Below are 22518 nucleotides of genomic sequence, written 5' to 3'. Positions count from 1 at the left end.
CTCTACATCTTCACCAGCATCTATAGTTTCCTGATTTGTTCATTTTAGCCACTCTGACTGGTATGAGGTGATATCTCAGTGTGGCTTTGATTTGTATTTCCCTGATGATGAGGGACGTTGAGCATCGTTTCATGTGTCTGTTGGCCATCTGGATGTCTTTTTTGGAAAAGTGTCTGTTCAAGTCTTCTGCCTATTTCATCACTGGATTATTTTTGAGGGGTGTGTGTGGAGCTTGGTGAGTTCTTTATAGATTTTGGATACTAGTACTTTATCCAATGTGTCATTTGCAAATATCTTTTCCCATTCCGTCGGTTGACTTTTAGTTTTGTTGATTGTTTCCTTTGCAGTGCAGAAGGTTTTTTATCTTGATGAGGTCCCAATAGTTCATTTTTGCTTTCAATTCCCTTGCCTTTGGAGATGTTGTTTCCCTTGCCAAAGAGGCTGTTGCCTGCTTTCTCCTCTTGGGTTCTGATGGTTTCCTGTCTCACATTTAGGTCTCTCATCCATTTTGAGTTTGTTTTTGTGTACAGTGTAAGAGAGTGGTCTAGTTTCATTCTTCTACATGTTGAGGTCCAGTTCTCCCAGCACCATTTGCTAAAAAGACTATCTTTTTTCCATTGGATGCCCTTCCCTGCTTTGTCAAAGATTAGTTGGTCATACATTTATGGGTCCAATTCTGGGTTCTCTATTCTCTTCCATTGCTCTGTGTGTCTGGTTTTGTGTCAATACCATACTGTGTTGATGATTACAGCTTTGGAGTAGAGGCTAAAGTCTGGGAGTGTGATGCCTCCCACTTTGGTTTTCTTCTTCAGTATTACTTTGCCTATTCGGAGTCTTTTGTGGTTCCATACAAATTTTAGGATTGTTGTTCTAGCTTTGAGAAGAATGATGGTATAGTTTGTATTGGGATTGCATTGAATGTGCAGATTGCTTTGGGTAGTATTGACATTTTAATAATATTTATTCTTCTGATCTGTGAGCATGGAATGTTTTTCCATTTCTTTGCATCTTCAATTTCTTTCATAAGCTTTTTATAGTTTTCAGCACACAGATCTTTTACATCTTTGGGTAGGTTTATTTCTAGGTATTTTATGGTTCTTGGTGCAACTGTGAATAGGATCAGTTTCTTTATTTCTCTTTCTGCTGCTTCATTATTGGTGTATAAAAATACAACTGACTTCCGTACATTGATTTTGTACCCTGGGACTCTGCTGAATTCATGGATTAGTTCTAGCAGTCTTTTGGTGGAGTCTTTTGGGTTTTCCATGTAGATTATCATGTAATCTATGCAAAATGAAAGTTTGACTTCTTCTTCCTCCATTTTGATGCCTTTTATTTCATTTTGTTGTCTGTTGATGCTAGGACTTCCAACACTATGTTAAACAACAGTGGTGAGAGTGGACATCCCTGTCGAGTTCCTGATCTCAGGGGGAGAGGTCTCAATTTTTCCCCATTGAGGATGATGTTAGTGTGGGCTTTTGATATATGGCTTTTATGATGTTTAAGTATGTTCTAGAAGGAACTTTTAGATTCACAGTGTGAAATTCTTTCAAGAGTTTCTTTTCTTTTCTTTTCCATGACATTTTCTTTTTGTGGTTTCTGAAACCCATTCTGACAGTGGTAATGATAGTGCTGAGAAACAAAGTACTATGGTTAAAACAAAACCAAACCCATAACCATTGGTTTTCCAATGTGCTTACCATGAGAATCTCTCACGCATTTTTTAAAAGCTAAAGTAAATTGGTGTTAAATTATAGATTTTCAAAAGTGTAAAGGTCTCTCAAATATTATTTAGTGTACTCTCAAGAGAAAATTCTTGAATCCTCTCCACACCATTAGTATGTTACTCTATTTCCACTAAGCGCTGAACTCTCAGCAATTTCTTCTCCAAACAGAGCTGGGTACAAAGGGCTGGGTAATCTTCAGACTCAGAACTCACTAGACTCAGAACTAGAACCACCCACTGCTCTAGAGATGGCAGGGATAGATGTCAGGGATATCACCAGCAGGATAGATACTCATCTGCTGGTGCTGGAAGAAAATTCAGACTGGCAGACAGAACCCAGACTCTCACAGTAATGGTAACCTGTAATAAGCTGGGGAGCACGGTGGTGGCAACCCCAGGAGGTAGTGTTTGGAGACATAAGCTGACAGGATAATAGGCCAGGAAGCAGCTCAGTCTGTAATGAGTTTCAGGGGCAGGATTCTAAACCACATACTGTGGTCTATAAAGCCCCTAAACCCAACCAATCACCTGCAGCTCTGCCCTCAAAATGTGCCAACTGCCTTCTCACCTTTAATGTCCCATCACTCTGGCTTTCTTTCTAACCACAGAATTCCAAGATCCCTTGAACTCCAGAGCTTTGGTCATTCAGATTTATCCTTAAATGTCTTCCCCTTGCAATGGCTTTTTCAGGAAACTCTCTACTATATGATTCTATTTTAATTATTTGCAAAACCTTGAGAGTTGCCTCCCCTATCGATCTCCTCACTAATACAAGCTCAATGAAAGGAGGGTATCTATTTGTGTTATTCCTTATAATACCAGGCATTCTTATAAGTTCCTATCATATCCTGAGGGGGTATTAAATATTTTAGATGAATGATTGAATGAACAAATGAACTAATAAACTGTTAACAGACGAATTACTCTAGTCAGATAGGGGACCAACAAAATGAAAGTTCCCATAACTAAAAATATTTGAACCAAATCCTTGAATAAATAACAGGAGCTAGGAAGAAGAGGAAAGCTGTCACCAGATGCAAAAGTCTTGATAAATGCAGCGAATGAGCACGGATGGCAAGAGTGAAGTGAGAGAAGAAGTTGTGTGAGTAGATTGAGTCTTAGTGGAGAATAAACTACTAGAAGATGGACATTGTAATGGGAGAATGGCAGCTAATCCTCCTCCTTCTTGTTTTGAGAAATGTGCAAGAATAAAATAAACCTCACTCAAGAGGACAGAGGGGCACATTTTAGTTTGGTTACAGTTACGGGAGATTTGGATAAAGCCATCAGCATAAAGGTTGTAGATATAAAGGGATTTGTTCACGGTGAAATGTGGAAAGTGTGGAGGGGGAAGGCAACATCTTTAGGAGATGTGTGGTGGGAGTGAAGAAGAATCTAACAATAAGAGGGCAGAACCACCTGAGGGAAAACAGGAGAAAAAAATTTTTGAGATACAGAAATAAAGAGATGATAGTTATAGTAGAAGTGATGTGCCTCAAATACAGACTTTTGCTGCAAGTTTACAGGGACAGAGAAATGGTCCTCAACTGTCCTGCATGGCAATTTAGGCTCTGATCTGTGGACATCTTCTTAAGACTCACATAGAATAGCTTTTCATCAAAATGCTAAGGAATGGTGATTTTGTCCCAGGCACTGGTACTGGGAGGTTGCTAAGAAGGCAAGTTGGACTAAGAAAAGAATAATACATTTCTTTCCCATTCTNGAATGATTGAATGAACAAATGAACTCATAAACTGTTAACAGACGAATTACTCTAGTCAGATAGGGGACCAACAAAATGAAAGTTCCCATAACTAAAAATATTTGAACCAAATCCTTGAATAAATAACAGGAGCTAGGAAGAAGAGGAAAGCTGTCACCAGATGCAAAAGTCTTGATAAATGCAGCGAATGAGCACGGATGGCAAGAGTGAAGTGAGAGAAGAAGTTGTGTGAGTAGATTGAGTCTTAGTGGAGAATAAACTACTAGAAGATGGACATTGTAATGGGAGAATGGCAGCTAATCCTCCTCCTTCTTGTTTTGAGAAATGTGCAAGAATAAAATAAACCTCACTCAAGAGGACAGAGGGGCACATTTTAGTTTGGTTATAGTTACGGGAGATTTGGATAAAGCCATCAGCATAAAGGTTGTAGATATAAAGGGATTTGTTCACGGTGAAATGTGGAAAGTGTGGAGGGGGAAGGCAACATCTTTAGGAGATGTGTGGTGGGAGTGAAGAAGAATCTAACAATAAGAGGGCAGAACCACCTGAGGGAAAACAGGAGAAAAAAATTTTTGAGATACAGAAATAAAGAGATGATAGTTATAGTAGAAGTGATGTGCCTCAAATACAGACTTTTGCTGCAAGTTTACAGGGACAGAGAAATGGTCCTCAACTGTCCTGCATGGCAATTTAGGCTCTGATCTGTGGACATCTTCTTAAGACTCACATAGAGAGAATAGCTTTTCATCAAAATGCTAAGGAATGGTGATTTTGTGCCAGGCACTGGTACTGGGAGGTTGCTAAGAAGGCAAGTTGGACTAAGAAAAGAATAATACATTTCTTTCCCATTCTCTAACAAGCCACATGGTTCTTTAGCCTACTTACTCTTCCCAGGTAAATAAGGCATACCTGATGGATGGGTGCTGACAGTAACCAGTTCACTGTGACCTGCCCACCCAGACTCCATAACCAGATACCCTCCTTGTAGTGAGGACCTCGTGGTGGACCACGAAGGGCACACCAATTCTCTTCAGGCAGGAGAGGATCATTGACTCACTGAATATAACTCTTGGTCTAAAACTGAGCATTAATACACATTCTTAAATTATGTACAACACAGTTATTTGTTGTCTCTTCCCAGCATTGCGATGTAAAAGGTAACCCCTCACATTAAACATTCATTTAATGGGCACACCTTATATATAAAGGTGTTTTACATATGGTACTCGATTTACTTGTCTCAACAATCTTGAAAAGCAGGACTATTCTGCTTTTACAAATGGGAATGCAGGGTCTCAGAGGGGCGAACTTATTAAATACACACGCAGACACAATGCACCTGACTCCAGAGCCTATGTTCTTTCAAGTACATCTCACCTCACTCTGGAGCCACACACCAAAATGGCTCCATTTCGCCGAAATGGTTACAGTTTGAGTCAGAGCGATGATGCTTTTTGAGAAACGTGAAGGTGGAGGAAACAACACGTTAGTTAGATACAGCTGCAGTTGGGATTTTGGGGGTTCAATCAGTGTTTTTCGAATAACCATGTCTCCCCTGCCTCACCACCCACCTCTGATCAACTTGGTGGTCACTGAGTAAAAATTGGACATTTGTCCAGGTACTGACAGTGTTAGGACATGCCTGGGGTAATAAAGGAGGCAGAAGTCAATACAATATATTCAGTCTAATGACCAGTGGGAGACCAGAGAAGTCAGTGTGAATTAGGCTGGTGATTCTGTCCAGAAGCAGGACAAGAGGGGAACAGAAGATCACGGAGGTACTAGAACTTGAGCCGGGCTTCGCTGCGACTTAGCTTATGAACGAGAAACTAGAAATTTGTCCTTGAGTAATGTTTCCTGTAAATGACCAGTTTTTTTGGTAATCATTTGTCCTGACTCAGAGTTGGCTTGGGAACTAGGGTGGTTACAACAAGGGAGAATCGAGTGTTTTCCTGTCTGCCCAAGTAAAATGTATCCTTTTCACTGGNGTGTGTGTGTGTGTGTGTGTGTGTGTGTGTGTGTGTGTGTTTTGTTTTGTTTCATTTGTGGGGTTTTTTTTGTGGGGGTGGGGAGAAGGTTAGTGAGTTCAGGAGTGGGAAAAGAAGTGACACAAAAGAGTAGCCTATAGTAGAACTAATGATTGTTCCTTTCCTTCCGGCAAATGGAAAGATTACATGTCCTCGTCCCCTTACAGTAAAGTAGACCACAAGAATGTGCTGAAAAACTGAATGGCTATTGGGAGATATCCACCCCCTAGGAGCTAGAGATCTTGCTGGAGCCTCTTTTATAAGAGCACTAATCCCACTCTTGAAGACTCTCATGACTTAAACACCTCAGAATGGTCCCACTTACTAATACCATCACTTTTGGAGGTTAGGGTTTCAATGTATGAATGTTGGGGACGTATTCTGATCACAGCACTGTCTATAACAAACAGGAAGAAGGACCAGAAAATGCCTTGGAGGCAGGGTATTATGGAATTACCCAAACTTTCCCAAGATGCAAATGCTGCCTAGTAGAAGAATGTGGACACAGAGAAGATGACCTATAAGCTCATCGTTGAAAAGCAATCCCTAAAGAAGACAGAGTTACTTCCTACAGGAGAAGAGTATGCAGCCCCCAGGGCTGGAGCAAGGAGAGTGTGGGGTTCCTGGGAAGAGGCCAAGACTCCATCTAGAAGACAGTGGTATCCCTCCAGCCTGGTTTTCTAGTAGCCCTGAAGATTACCTGTCCATGTGTACAGATGAGAAGCCATTTCAATTAAGTAATGAATTCCCAGAGTGCTTTCTAATATCTGCCCCAACTCCCTCCTCCTTCCATGAGAAAAGAGTAACACTTTAATGGTATTTCTTTTCTTACTGTTCTTGCAACCTGATAATAGCCTCCCAGGAAAGAGATCCTGGGATAAATTGAAATCACTTCTGTTTCCCTAACTCTGTTGCTTAGTTAGGAACAGTTCCCAGCCTACATTAAACAATATCTTAGCTCATCAAACACTATTGGTTTTCTGGATTTTCCCAATATATAGCTTGTTTTTAATGAAGCTAGGCCAAAACAGGTAGCTCCTGGAAACTCCGGAAAAACTTGTCTGGATCAACATTTAAAAGAAGCAATGGTGGTTTCTAAACTGCTGGAAGCTAACTGTCTATTACCCTTCAAAACCTCCACGATCTAAACTCTCACCCATCTCCTTTCTTTACCATCTGCCTTTCCTTTCTGCCTTGTTTCTGTGACAGTAATGGGTACATAGGATACTCTACAGAGTAGGGTTGAAGAGGAGGCAGATGGGTCTTTCCATTCTGTTTCCCCCAAGATTTGGACAAATGCCACCCAATTCCAACCTTTCAACTTGATCTTTTCCTCTTCTCCTCCTGCTGCTTTTTGCCATCTTCTTGTTCTCAAACACTCAGTTTCTTTATCATCTGTATTCTTCAAACACAGTCAGTTTCTCACTATGATTTATTACTTTTGGCAAGGAGAGGTGAATTATGGCATTCCAGGCTCAGGGAGCAACCCTTGACATAAGCCCTTTGTGTAGAGAAGGAAGGACAAAGACCCTGTGAAAAGCCTCTTTCCAGACTTGTTCCTCAGAGACTCCATTAGATGAAGACATTTCATGTTTAGTGTTTTTTAATTGTAGAAGAAACTTCCGTGTTTTAAAAAAGGCAAACACTGAAGAAAAATATACAAGAGAGATTGCTCTCTCCCTGCATTCATTTCCAACCCTCTCCATTACTTCTCAAAGGTAAACATTGACAGTATTTTTTTAAGTTTATTTATTTTTGAAAGAGAGGGAGAGAGCAAGCTGGGGAGGAGCAGAGAGAGAGAAAGAGACAAGGGTCCAAAGCAAGCTCTGTGCTGATAGCACAGAGCCTGATGTGGGGCTCAAAACCATGAACCATGAGATCATGACCTGAGCCCAAGTCAGACACTTAACCAACTGAGCCATCAAGCCACCCCTTGACAGTATTTTTTAATCTTGCAGAATATTGTACGCATCTGCAAGGGAGATATATAGATTTTCTTTTTCTTTTCTTTTTTTACACAAACGTATGACATGCAGAATTTTTGTTTACCTTTTCCAATTAACATGTCAACTCTGTCTTTTCACCCATACCAGAACATACAGATCTACCTCAATCATATGCACTTACCTTGTATTCCATTTGCATAGATGTGACTATTTTCAACATGTGGCATATTTCATATGATATATTCTTACTTTATTTTATTTATTTTAAGTAATCTCTATATGCAAGGTGGGACTTGAACTCATGATCAAGAGTCACAAGCTGTACCAATTTAGCCAGCCAGGTGCCCCTCGTGTGATATATCTTTTAGGAAAGATCTTCCACAACACTTTTTAAGTTCTCCATAGAGTTAATGTAATTTTTGGGGGGATTTTGCAATAACTTTATTTATAATTTGAAGAAACCCAAATTTCCTCCTATTGAATTACTTTTTTCTTTATTCTTGTCCTTTAGTCTTATTTGCTATTCACTATTATTATCTTTGGAAATCCAAATCTTTGATCATAGTTCACAAAATGGAAACCAAATTTGACTGCAGGGGAACTGAGGCTTGTGATGAAGCAAAGTATAAGTAAGTGGCCATTGACAATGAAGCGCTAGCACACATTACAATCACCTATGAAATAATTTGAGTCAATAGAAAAACATAATTTAATTTACCAAAATTCCAAATAGACATGGGTTTTGAGAACCATGGAGGGAAAAGTAGAACCTTTAATAGACTTAAGGTGTCAGATGATGACAATGATAATGACAACAGTGATGACAGTAAAGACTGGCCACATCTAGATTCTCAGAGTTAAAATAATCATCTTTTGAAAAAAAATATTTTTAGTGTGTGATTCAGTGAACATTTAAAATTTTGTGATAGCTTTAGAAAATTCATGCTAAGAAAAAGAGAAAATAATCTGTAAGGTTACTTGAAACGTCATGGGATTGCCATTTAATAAATGACATTCCTGTGTTAGGAAAAGGGTATGATCTTTCCCTCCTTCTGCTTTAAACTTCCATTGAAAGAACATTGATAAACATTCAAAAATCCTCGGGGCGCCTAGGTGGCTCAGTCCGTTAAGCGTCCGACTTCGGCTCAGGTCATGATCTCATGGTTCGTGGGTTTGAGCCGCGCGACAGGCTCTGTGCTGACGGCTAGCTCAGAGCCTAGAGCCTGCTTTCGATTCTGTATCTCCCTCTCCTTCTGACCCTCCCCTGCTCTCTCGCTCTCTCTCTCTCAGAAATAAAACCTTAAACATTTTAAAAAAAACATTCAAAAATCCTCAAAAAATAACAGGCTAAGATTTTCAAATACATACATAAACAATAAATCCATAAATTATAATGCACAGAAAAGAATTCTCTAAGACTGTCAGATTTTTAAAAATAGCTTGTTATTTTTGGCATTTAAAGTTGTGTCTTGTACATGGTGGATACCTACATAATAGTTAAATTTGGTTTGACTTTACTCTCCTGGATGGGTCTTGGGGCCAGGATCAACATGCTGCTAAAATTTAGCAGTCATATTCCAAGCAGGATCATACCACTAGTCTGAATTCTCATGAAGACTACCGAGAATAATGTTTGAGAACTAGCTCACTCGAAGATGACTAAAAGGCACTTTTATTTTTTTTAATATAATTTGTTGTCAAATTGGTTTACATATGATACCCAGTGCTTATCCCAACAAGTGCCCTCCTCAATGCCCATCACCCATTTTCCCCTCCCCCCCACCATCAACCCTCAGTTTGTTCTCTGTATTTAAGGGTCTCTTATGGTTTGCCTCCCTCCCTGCTTGTAACTATTTTTTTCACCTTCCCTTCATCCATGGCCATCTGTTAAGTTTCTCAAGATCCACATATGAGTGAAAACATATGGTATCTATTTTTCTCTGCTTATTTCACCTAGCATAATATCCTCCAGTTCCATCCACGTTGCTGCAAATGGCGTGATTTTATTCTTTCTCATTGCCAAGTAGTATTCCATTGTATATATAAATGACATCTTCTTTATCCATTCATCAGCTGATGGACATTTAGGCTCTTTCCATAATTTGGCTATTGTTGAAAGTGCTGTTATAAACATAGGGATACATGTGCCCCTGTGCATCAGCACTCCTATATCCCTTGGGTAAATTCCTATTGCTGGGTCATAGGGTAGTTCTATTTTTAATTTTTTGAGGAACCTCCACACTGTTTCCCAGAGCAGCTGCACTAGTTTGGATTCCCACCAACAGTGTAAGAGGGTTCCCATTTCTCTACATCTTCACCAGCATCTATAGTTTCCTGATTTGTTCATTTTAGCCACTCTGACTGGTATGAGGTGATATCTCAGTGTGGCTTTGATTTGTATTTCCCTGATGATGAGGGACGTTGAGCATCGTTTCATGTGTCTGTTGGCCATCTGGATGTCTTTTTTGGAAAAGTGTCTGTTCAAGTCTTCTGCCTATTTCATCACTGGATTATTTTTGAGGGGTGTGTGTGGAGCTTGGTGAGTTCTTTATAGATTTTGGATACTAGTACTTTATCCAATGTGTCATTTGCAAATATCTTTTCCCATTCCGTCGGTTGACTTTTAGTTTTGTTGATTGTTTCCTTTGCAGTGCAGAAGGTTTTTTATCTTGATGAGGTCCCAATAGTTCATTTTTGCTTTCAATTCCCTTGCCTTTGGAGATGTTGTTTCCCTTGCCAAAGAGGCTGTTGCCTGCTTTCTCCTCTTGGGTTCTGATGGTTTCCTGTCTCACATTTAGGTCTTTCATCCATTTTGAGTTTGTTTTTGTGTACAGTGTAAGAGAGTGGTCTAGTTTCATTCTTCTACATGTTGAGGTCCAGTTCTCCCAGCACCATTTGCTAAAAAGACTATCTTTTTTCCATTGGATGCCCTTCCCTGCTTTGTCAAAGATTAGTTGGTCATACATTTATGGGTCCAATTCTGGGTTCTCTATTCTCTTCCATTGCTCTGTGTGTCTGGTTTTGTGTCAATACCATACTGTGTTGATGATTACAGCTTTGGAGTAGAGGCTAAAGTCTGGGAGTGTGATGCCTCCCACTTTGGTTTTCTTCTTCAGTATTACTTTGCCTATTCGGAGTCTTTTGTGGTTCCATACAAATTTTAGGATTGTTGTTCTAGCTTTGAGAAGAATGATGGTATAGTTTGTATTGGGATTGCATTGAATGTGCAGATTGCTTTGGGTAGTATTGACATTTTAATAATATTTATTCTTCTGATCTGTGAGCATGGAATGTTTTTCCATTTCTTTGCATCTTCAATTTCTTTCATAAGCTTTTTATAGTTTTCAGCACACAGATCTTTTACATCTTTGGGTAGGTTTATTTCTAGGTATTTTATGGTTCTTGGTGCAACTGTGAATAGGATCAGTTTCTTTATTTCTCTTTCTGCTGCTTCATTATTGGTGTATAAAAATACAACTGACTTCCGTACATTGATTTTGTACCCTGGGACTCTGCTGAATTCATGGATTAGTTCTAGCAGTCTTTTGGTGGAGTCTTTTGGGTTTTCCATGTAGATTATCATGTAATCTATGCAAAATGAAAGTTTGACTTCTTCTTCCTCCATTTTGATGCCTTTTATTTCATTTTGTTGTCTGTTGATGCTAGGACTTCCAACACTATGTTAAACAACAGTGGTGAGAGTGGACATCCCTGTCGAGTTCCTGATCTCAGGGGGAGAGGTCTCAATTTTTCCCCATTGAGGATGATATTAGTGTGGGCTTTTGATATATGGCTTTTATGATGTTTAAGTATGTTCTAGAAGGAACTTTTAGATTCACAGTGTGAAATTCTTTCAAGAGTTTCTTTTCTTTTCTTTTCCATGACATTTTCTTTTTGTGGTTTCTGAAACCCATTCTGACAGTGGTAATGATAGTGCTGAGAAACAAAGTACTATGGTTAAAACAAAACCAAACCCATAACCATTGGTTTTCCAATGTGCTTACCATGAGAATCTCTCACGCATTTTTTAAAAGCTAAAGTAAATTGGTGTTAAATTATAGATTTTCAAAAGTGTAAAGGTCTCTCAAATATTATTTAGTGTACTCTCAAGAGAAAATTCTTGAATCCTCTCCACACCATTAGTATGTTACTCTATTTCCACTAAGCGCTGAACTCTCAGCAATTTCTTCTCCAAACAGAGCTGGGTACAAAGGGCTGGGTAATCTTCAGACTCAGAACTCACTAGACTCAGAACTAGAACCACCCACTGCTCTAGAGATGGCAGGGATAGATGTCAGGGATATCACCAGCAGGATAGATACTCATCTGCTGGTGCTGGAAGAAAATTCAGACTGGCAGACAGAACCCAGACTCTCACAGTAATGGTAACCTGTAATAAGCTGGGGAGCACGGTGGTGGCAACCCCAGGAGGTAGTGTTTGGAGACATAAGCTGACAGGATAATAGGCCAGGAAGCAGCTCAGTCTGTAATGAGTTTCAGGGGCAGGATTCTAAACCACATACTGTGGTCTATAAAGCCCCTAAACCCAACCAATCACCTGCAGCTCTGCCCTCAAAATGTGCCAACTGCCTTCTCACCTTTAATGTCCCATCACTCTGGCTTTCTTTCTAACCACAGAATTCCAAGATCCCTTGAACTCCAGAGCTTTGGTCATTCAGATTTATCCTTAAATGTCTTCCCCTTGCAATGGCTTTTTCAGGAAACTCTCTACTATATGATTCTATTTTAATTATTTGCAAAACCTTGAGAGTTGCCTCCCCTATCGATCTCCTCACTAATACAAGCTCAATGAAAGGAGGGTATCTATTTGTGTTATTCCTTATAATACCAGGCATTCTTATAAGTTCCTATCATATCCTGAGGGGGTATTAAATATTTTAGATGAATGATTGAATGAACAAATGAACTCATAAACTGTTAACAAACGAATTACTCTAGTCAGATAGGGGACCAACAAAATGAAAGTTCCCATAACTAAAAATATTTGAACCAAATCCTTGAATAAATAACAGGAGCTAGGAAGAAGAGGAAAGCTGTCACCAGATGCAAAAGTCTTGATAAATGCAGCGAATGAGCACGGATGGCAAGAGTGAAGTGAGAGAAGAAGTTGTGTGAGTAGATTGAGTCTTAGTGGAGAATAAACTACTAGAAGATGGACATTGTAATGGGAGAATGGCAGCTAATCCTCCTCCTTCTTGTTTTGAGAAATGTGCAAGAATAAAATAAACCTCACTCAAGAGGACAGAGGGGCACATTTTAGTTTGGTTATAGTTACGGGAGATTTGGATAAAGCCATCAGCATAAAGGTTGTAGATATAAAGGGATTTGTTCACGGTGAAATGTGGAAAGTGTGGAGGGGGAAGGCAACATCTTTAGGAGATGTGTGGTGGGAGTGAAGAAGAATCTAACAATAAGAGGGCAGAACCACCTGAGGGAAAACAGGAGAAAAAAATTTTTGAGATACAGAAATAAAGAGATGATAGTTATAGTAGAAGTGATGTGCCTCAAATACAGACTTTTGCTGCAAGTTTACAGGGACAGAGAAATGGTCCTCAACTGTCCTGCATGGCAATTTAGGCTCTGATCTGTGGACATCTTCTTAAGACTCACATAGAATAGCTTTTCATCAAAATGCTAAGGAATGGTGATTTTGTCCCAGGCACTGGTACTGGGAGGTTGCTAAGAAGGCAAGTTGGACTAAGAAAAGAATAATACATTTCTTTCCCATTCTCTAACAAGCCACATGGTTCTTTAGCCTACTTACTCTTCCCAGGTAAATAAGGCATACCTGATGGATGGGTGCTGACAGTAACCAGTTCACTGTGACCTGCCCACCCAGACTCCATAACCAGATACCCTCCTTGTAGTGAGGACCTCGTGGTGGACCACGAAGGGCACACCAATTCTCTTCAGGCAGGAGAGGATCATTGACTCACTGAATATAACTCTTGGTCTAAAACTGAGCATTAATACACATTCTTAAATTATGTACAACACAGTTATTTGTTGTCTCTTCCCAGCATTGCGATGTAAAAGGTAACCCCTCACATTAAACATTCATTTAATGGGCACACCTTATATATAAAGGTGTTTTACATATGGTACTCGATTTACTTGTCTCAACAATCTTGAAAAGCAGGACTATTCTGCTTTTACAAATGGGAATGCAGGGTCTCAGAGGGGCGAACTTATTAAATACACACGCAGACACAATGCACCTGACTCCAGAGCCTATGTTCTTTCAAGTACATCTCACCTCACTCTGGAGCCACACACCAAAATGGCTCCATTTCGCCGAAATGGTTACAGTTTGAGTCAGAGCGATGATGCTTTTTGAGAAACGTGAAGGTGGAGGAAACAACACGTTAGTTAGATACAGCTGCAGTTGGGATTTTGGGGGTTCAATCAGTGTTTTTCGAATAACCATGTCTCCCCTGCCTCACCACCCACCTCTGATCAACTTGGTGGTCACTGAGTAAAAATTGGACATTTGTCCAGGTACTGACAGTGTTAGGACATACCTGGGGTAATAAAGGAGGCAGAAGTCAATACAATATATTCAGTCTAATGACCAGTGGGAGACCAGAGAAGTCAGTGTGAATTAGGCTGGTGATTCTGTCCAGAAGCAGGACAAGAGGGGAACAGAAGATCTCGGAGGTACTAGAACTTGAGCCGGGCTTTGCTGCGACTTAGCTTATGAAANGAAATGTGGAAAGTGTGGAGGGGGAAGGCAACATCTTTAGGAGATGTGTGGTGGGAGTGAAGAAGAATCTAACAATAAGAGGGCAGAACCACCTGAGGGAAAACAGGAGAAAAAAATTTTTGAGATACAGAAATAAAGAGATGATAGTTATAGTAGAAGTGATGTGCCTCAAATACAGACTTTTGCTGCAAGTTTACAGGGACAGAGAAATGGTCCTCAACTGTCCTGCATGGCAATTTAGGCTCTGATCTGTGGACATCTTCTTAAGACTCACATAGAGAGAATAGCTTTTCATCAAAATGCTAAGGAATGGTGATTTTGTGCCAGGCACTGGTACTGGGAGGTTGCTAAGAAGGCAAGTTGGACTAAGAAAAGAATAATACATTTCTTTCCCATTCTCTAACAAGCCACATGGTTCTTTAGCCTACTTACTCTTCCCAGGTAAATAAGGCATACCTGATGGATGGGTGCTGACAGTAACCAGTTCACTGTGACCTGCCCACCCAGACTCCATAACCAGATACCCTCCTTGTAGTGAGGACCTCGTGGTGGACCACGAAGGGCACACCAATTCTCTTCAGGCAGGAGAGGATCATTGACTCACTGAATATAACTCTTGGTCTAAAACTGAGCATTAATACACATTCTTAAATTATGTACAACACAGTTATTTGTTGTCTCTTCCCAGCATTGCGATGTAAAAGGTAACCCCTCACATTAAACATTCATTTAATGGGCACACCTTATATATAAAGGTGTTTTACATATGGTACTCGATTTACTTGTCTCAACAATCTTGAAAAGCAGGACTATTCTGCTTTTACAAATGGGAATGCAGGGTCTCAGAGGGGCGAACTTATTAAATACACACGCAGACACAATGCACCTGACTCCAGAGCCTATGTTCTTTCAAGTACATCTCACCTCACTCTGGAGCCACACACCAAAATGGCTCCATTTCGCCGAAATGGTTACAGTTTGAGTCAGAGCGATGATGCTTTTTGAGAAACGTGAAGGTGGAGGAAACAACACGTTAGTTAGATACAGCTGCAGTTGGGATTTTGGGGGTTCAATCAGTGTTTTTCGAATAACCATGTCTCCCCTGCCTCACCACCCACCTCTGATCAACTTGGTGGTCACTGAGTAAAAATTGGACATTTGTCCAGGTACTGACAGTGTTAGGACATACCTGGGGTAATAAAGGAGGCAGAAGTCAATACAATATATTCAGTCTAATGACCAGTGGGAGACCAGAGAAGTCAGTGTGAATTAGGCTGGTGATTCTGTCCAGAAGCAGGACAAGAGGGGANCTGCGGGTCCCAGCTGCCGCTGGCGCCCTGCCACCAGGCCCGGGCGCCCGACGCGCAGGACCTCCTGAAGGAGCTCAAGGCCCAGTCTCAGGTCAGGGGCGCGCGCTGGACGCTGCTGGGAGGAAGGGAGAGGGGCCGGGGGAGGTGGGAGCCGGCGCCCTCGCCCCCGACACGCGACCCCGGAAGACAAACTGGAACGGCAACTATTTCAGTACAACGAACCAAAAGTAGGGAAGGCACCTGCTCTGTGCCGGATACCGCGCCAGGCCCTTTAGCTCCTACCCTACATTATTCTCTTTTTAGCCAAAACACCAAGTCCAGGTCAAGGTGTTTGTGCGGCCGGAGGAAGGCAGAGTTGTTACAATAAAATGAGTCTTCCCGGCTCTAAGGCCACTGCCCCGCACCGCTTCGGGGAATGTAAAGCTCAGAGAGTCTTGAAAATGAATGCTGGTTTTATTGGATTTGCCGAAATTCCACGGTTTCGATTCTAGCCGCGTGACATAGAGGCTTTTCCCTGGGCCCTCGGCGGGACTTGGAAAATGACCTGTCAAGCGGTTGTACTGAGGCGGTTGGGAGGTTACCACCTCTTCTTTCTCTTAAGAGACTAAGACCTAAAACTGTTGCTTGTACATCAGCATAACTGTGAGTAGTTCATACTTTATGTAAGGATTCTGAATTTTTTTAATGAAAAAATGCCACCAAATCTCTGTTTCGTGGTCTTTTCCTCAGGTGCTGGGCTGGATCCTGATAGCAGTTGTTATCATCCTCCATCTGATTTTTACCTCTGTCATCCGATGCCTTTCTCCAGTTAGTTTTCTGCAGCTGAAATTTTGGAAAATCTATATGGAACAGGAGCAGCAGATCCTTAAAAATCAAGCCACAGAGCATGCGACAGAATTGGCCAAAGAGAATGTGAAATGTTTCTTTGAGTGCTCACATCCGAAGCAATACAGCACCCCAAGCATTAGAGACTGGCAGCAAATTTCATCACTATATACTTTCAATCCAAAGGAGCAGTACTATAGCATGTTGCACAAATATGTTAATAGAAAGGAGAAGAGTCAGAGCATCAGATCCAAAGATGGTGATGCAGTGATTCCCATTCTCGGCTTTGTAGACACACCTGGTATGCACACTACTGCTGAGTTATGACCTTATTAACGGCTACAAGGAAAGTTCTCTTGAGTTATCGCTTCCTTTTTAAAAAATTGTTTAGGACTGTTTTTTTTTCGATTTTTCAAATTGTGGAAATAATTTTAAATAAAAAAATTGAGAACTTTATTATATTCATTTTTAAAAAAGGAAGCAAAGTCAAATGATTTTGTCAAAGTGACAAACTGGAGCTAGATCAGAAGTCTTATATCCCTAGTTCAGGGTCCTTTTCAATGAATAATAATGTTGTCAGGTAAAAGGCTTTAGTAGCAAAACAGCGAAAGAATGATTGAACTTGTGACCTTTCTTTTAGGTTATCTGATGTTAATTTCAAATTCACTTTCTTGCAGATAATAAATTGTTTCGAACTTTAAAATATGACATCTTATGGCTCTAATGTAGCTACTAAACAAGCAAACAAAATTATCATGAATAGGAAAGTCAATTTTTTCAAAATACAAAGAATGAAAAACCAGGATAATTGCAAGCCTAACTGTTGGTTTGTTTGTAGGGTCAGAGGGCACATTTTAAAACTGTTTATTTTGGTAAATTTCAAATATGCACAAAAGTAGAGAAGATTGTGTTATAAACCCTGGTATAGTTATTACACAGCTTTGACAGAGTAGGGAGGTCAGATAAAACCCATTCCAGGCAAACAAACAGAAATACCCGTTGTGGCCTGATTTAGAGTATGGGAGGGGGCTGGGGAAATCTGTTAGAAACTGAAACCTGAGGAACAGAAGAGCATTTCAGTTTGCGGAACAGCAGGACAAAGACTGAGGTGAGACCGATCTGAGCACAGCTGGAAGCCTTAGAGGTGACTGGAAAAAATGAGCAAGGGACAGTTCGCACAGGTCCTTGGAGTCATGGGAAGGATTTTGGTTTTCATCCCATGAGCATTTTAGGAGGACTGTTCTGATTTTCTTGTGGAAAAAGGAGTGGCATGGGGGAAGGGACAGAGCCAACATGGAAACAGACTCAAGAGGACACTGCAGTGAACGTAGATGGGAGTGAATATGAAATGGGTTGATGATGATAAAGATAGAAAAAGTGGATACATTCAAGGTAAATCTTGAACATAGACATGACAGGATATTTGTTGATGGAGAGGATGCACACATTTATTGAGAACAACAGTATATGTAGACAAAACTATTTTTTATTTTTTTAATGTTTATTTATTTTTGAGAGACAGACAGAGCATGAGCGGGGGAGGGGCAGAGAGAGAGGGGGAGACACAGAATCTGAAGCAGGCTCCAGGCTCTGAACTGTCAGCACAGAGCCCAATGCAAGGCTCAAACCCACAAGCCAGGAGACCATGACCTGAGCCAAAGTCAGACGCTTAACTAACTGAGCCACCAAGGTGCCCCACAAAAAAAAAATTTTTAAGTTTATTTATTTTTGAGAGAGGAGAGAGAGACAGAAAATGAGGGTGGGGGAGTGGCAGAGAGAGAGAGGGAGAAAGAGATGATCTCAGGCATGCTCTGCATGACACAGGGCTCAAACTCACAAACTGTTAGATCATGACCTGAGCTGAAATCAAGAGTCAGATGCTTAGCTGAGCCACCCAGGCATCCCTAGACTAAATTTTGTTGCTTAACAATATGGGGGGACGTTAGCTTGTCATTCCTGCACATCTCCCAAATTTATGGTTGTTTTGTGCATTTAAAAAAACAAAATAACGGGGCGCCTGGGTGGCTTAGTTGGTTAAGTGTCCGACTTTCGCTTAGGTCATGATCTCGCGGTTCGTGGGTTCGAGCCCCGCGTCGGGCTCTGTGCTGACTGCCAGCTCAGAGCCTGGAGCCTGTTTGGGAGTCTGTATCTCCCTCTCTCTCTGACCTTCCCCTGCTCACGCTGTCTCTCTCTCTCCTAGTAATAAATAAAAAATATTAGAAAAAAATAAAAAAATAAAAAAACAAAATATGAAAACTGTAAACTGTAAAGGAACTGAGCACTGAGCATATATAGCCCTTCTTCCTCTCTGGACAGATCTCTATGTTGGCTTCTATTTGTCCTGTGTTGCACAGGATCATTTAAAGGAACTAGTCAGCAGAGCTGAATATCCTATTACTGAGTCTGTATTATAAGAAAGTCAGCGGCAGAAACTACATGATCGTTCTTGTTTTTATTCCATGATGAATAATTTTGAAAATCATATCACCCTTACATTTGCTTTGTTTATTTCATTTTCCCATTTCTTTTGTATATTCTTCTCTTGCAATGCTTTTTCCTTCTTTTGGTCTAACATGGGTACTTGCATCTTTTATAGTATATTGTCTCCATTTTGTTGACTTATGACCCACTTTCTCTTGCACATTCTTTATTAATTATTGTTCAAGTATGTATGCTTAAGGAAAAATGATAATGATAGAGAACTGTGTGAAGTAAAACGTACACTTACCTCATTCCTTTGCAATATACTTTTACCAGAGCAAGTCATATACTCTGTGTCTACACAAATATTATTGTACTATAGATGTGTTTCTGCAACTTTTTCACATAAAATATCATTGGTCCATGTCCATATATAACAATTTCCCTCATAAAAAAATTCTACTGATTAGAATTTTTAGAATTAGGAAAGAGTTATGATTCCTTTTTTGTTAAAGCATAAATATATACACATGCATTCATAAAGTATATAAAGATTAGCACCAAATTGTCAAATTTGGTCAATTCTAAAGACTAGTAATGATGCAGAGGATTTTTTCTTTAAGTCTTATGTGTTTTGGGGGCACCTGGGTGGCTTAGTCAGCTGAGTGTCTGACTCTTGATTTTGGCTCGGGTCATGATTCCAGGATCATGGATCGGACTCCATGCTGAGTGTGGAGCCTGCTTGGGATTCTCTCTCTCTCTGTCTCTCTCTTTCTCTCCCCCTTAACCCCTCTCCCCTGCTCTCTCTCTTTCTCTAAAATTAAACAAAATAAATAAATGAAACCAAACCAAACAAACAAACAACCCACCCCAGAACAAACAAACAAAAACCTCATGTGTTTTTAATCTTTGGATGTTTTTTGTGATGAATAATAACTGTTAACTGTGTAGTTAGAAAAGATTAAAAAGAACCCTTACAATGGTGTAGGGCTTTATGGTCAACAGGAAGTTTTATATCTTTCTCTTCAGTTTATTTGTACAACATTGTAGGATACCCAGGAAACATATCACTCACCGTACAAGTGAGGAATCGAAGGCTGGAGTAGTTACATTACTAGACCAAGGTCATACAGTCAATGGCAGAACTAAAGTAAGTGGGCTGAACCTGTCTGGATAGTGTGGTTCAAAGTGGCCACCTGGTATCCTTACTACTGAGCCAGTTTTGTTTTGTTTTGTTTCCTTTTAAGCCCATGTGCCCTTGTGAGCAGAAAAGATGCAGATGTTCTTAGTGACCCCTAACATTTTTTATCTCATTCAGGAGCTTGGCAACTGTTGATACCTGAGACCACTCTGAATAAACATAGGGGGATCAGACACATGTTATTTCATGGTGGGAACATGATCACCACTGTTTGGTGGGACACATTACTTCTTGGAGCCTAGCCCCAAACAGGCCCCATCACGGGCTCAAGAAGCATTTCTACACTCGGNCCACCCCCACCTGGCACAGTCGAAAATCCATGTATAACTTTTGGCTCTCCTAAAACTTAAGTACGAATAGCCCATTGTTGACTGGAAATATTTGTGATAACATAAACAGTTGATTAATACATATTTTATATGTTATATATATTATTTACTGTATCTTACAATAAAATAGAGAAAAGAAAATGTCGAGAAAATCATAAGAGAAAATATATTTACAGTATTGTATTGAAAAAAAAATCTGTGCATAAGTGGACCTTGCAGTTCATATCTGTGTTGTCCAAGGGTCAACTGTATATATTTGCTGGCTCACTAAATGAGAGATTATAAATGATTTTTTATAATCACCCTGGTTCTATGCTGCACTAAAGGCTTAAGCTTAGAAGAGATTCAGACACAGCATCTACTAATAATATTTGCTGCAAGACAACCATATTGTTCTAAGAGATGACTCTACACTGTGTTGAGTTAAGCAAGATGATACCATTTACAGAGCCTAATAAGATTAGGCATGATCTCTTTGCTCCATCCAGAGCCATGGATAGATATATCAATGTTCTACAAACTGATTAAAGAAGCAAGTCCTGAGGGATCATCTGCAAACAGAATTATATACAAGTGCCTACATTTGTAGACAAATGTCTCCACAATGTCCCCCACAAGTGGCTCTGGCTGGAAAACATCTGGGAACCCCTAAATTTCACAACATCTTATCTACCAGGTGGCCTATTGTAAAGAACTCTTCCTAAAACAAAAGATTGAGAAATACTCCCTGTCTGAGTCAACCTCCGCAGCAGCTGTCATTGCCTATTTAGTCAGCAGCAAGCTTCCACTGGGTGCCTACCCTCTGTCCCAAACTGGGTCTGCCCTGAAAGCTAAGCCTTTAGTTCATCTTAATTTGTTCCTTCTTCTTTATTGCCTCCTTTAGAAATATCTCCTGTGAATTGCAATATAAGGGCTGTGGAACTGATTGTATTACATTCTTATCTAAGGAAAGAGACCTGTATCAAAAAAGGGATATTGTCTATCAAGATCCTTTGCCACAAGGAACAAAACCTGAGAAACTTCCAAATGAAAGAAATCTCTATAAGATTAGGCAGTTTATTGTCATTTTAAAAATTGTGGGATATCAAACAGAAGAGTATATGAAACATTTGTGTGCATTTTAAAGAATAATTACACAGTAAACATGTATGTAACCACCAGGGAGGGGAAAGGAAAAGGACATCTCCAGCACCCCAGAAAACTCCTGACTCCATCACTTCACTCTACCTAAATGTGGGGGGATGATCATTCCCTTATTTTTTAAAAAAAATTTTAAAGTTTATTTATTTATTTTTGAGAGAGAAAAGAGAACAAGCAAAGGAGGGGTAGAGAGAGAGGGTGGGAGGGACAGAAGGTCTGAAGCAGGCTCTGTGCTAATGACAGAGAGCCCGATGAGGGACTTGGACTCATGAACCGTGAGATCATGACCTGAGATGAAGTCAGGTGCTTAACTGATTAAGCCACCCAGGCGCCCCTCATAACCTTACTTTTACTTATAGTTTTACTGTCTATGTGTGTATTCCTAAATTATTAATGCTTATTTTTGTCTGTTTTTGATATGAACGAAATCACTCTCTAATTCATTCTCTAAGAATTCTTTTATCATTTTTGTTTTTATTTGATAGATTCATCCATAGTATGCCTAGAACAACTTATTTGTTTTGATTGCTGGATAGTATTCTACTACCTGAATTTACCACAATCCAGTTATCTATTTAACTGCTGATGGACATTTGATTTGCTCCCAATTTCTGGTACTTGTGAGCAGTGCTGGCATGAACATTCATGTATTTGGATTCTGGCAGATATGTGCAAGTGTTGCTTCAAGGTGTGCTCCTGAATAGATGGATGCATGAGGGTATATATATACATACATATATATATGTATGTATATATATATATTTAATATCTATATAATAACAGGGTTATTCCAATGTAATGCTACTCTGAAGTTTCCCACTGCTTCTCACCTCTGCAGCACTTGGTATTTCCGATGATTTATTGTTTGTCACTGTGGTGAGTATGTAATGGTATTTCTCATTGTGTGTTTAGTTGGCATCTCCCTAACTATTAGAGGTTTTTGGCATCTTTTCCTAGATTTACTAGTCATTTGGATATCCTCTTTTATGAAATGCCTATTTTAGCCTTTTGCCCATTTTTTAATATTTGGGTTGTCTTTTTCCTATTGATTTCTATGATTTCGTTATTATTCATTCATTTAGAATAACAAATATTTGAGTGCCTGCTTTGTTTCCAGAATGTGCTAGGTACTTGGGATACATCAGT

The 22518-nt window shown here is 40.0% G+C and overlaps 1 protein-coding gene across 1 annotated transcript; it reads left to right on the top strand.

The window, feature by feature from the left end:
• The first annotated feature begins 8157 nt into the window (after positions 1-8157).
• CALHM6 (calcium homeostasis modulator family member 6) lies at positions 8158-16737 on the top strand. Its single transcript, XM_077770836.1, has 3 exons — positions 8158-8248; positions 15438-15547; positions 16186-16737. Exons 1-3 carry the CDS (start codon positions 8158-8160, stop codon positions 16606-16608), a joined length of 624 nt encoding a protein of 207 aa, XP_077626962.1. The 3' UTR covers positions 16609-16737.
• The last annotated feature ends 5781 nt before the right edge of the window (positions 16738-22518 follow it).

This window comes from Crocuta crocuta, unplaced genomic scaffold (genome assembly GCF_008692635.1).
Source record: "Crocuta crocuta isolate KB4526 unplaced genomic scaffold, BGI_CrCroc_1.0 scaffold562, whole genome shotgun sequence".
NCBI lineage: Eukaryota > Metazoa > Chordata > Mammalia > Carnivora > Hyaenidae > Crocuta > Crocuta crocuta.
Note: the sequence above shows the minus strand (reverse complement) of the source record. Positions and strands in the feature narration are given on the sequence as shown.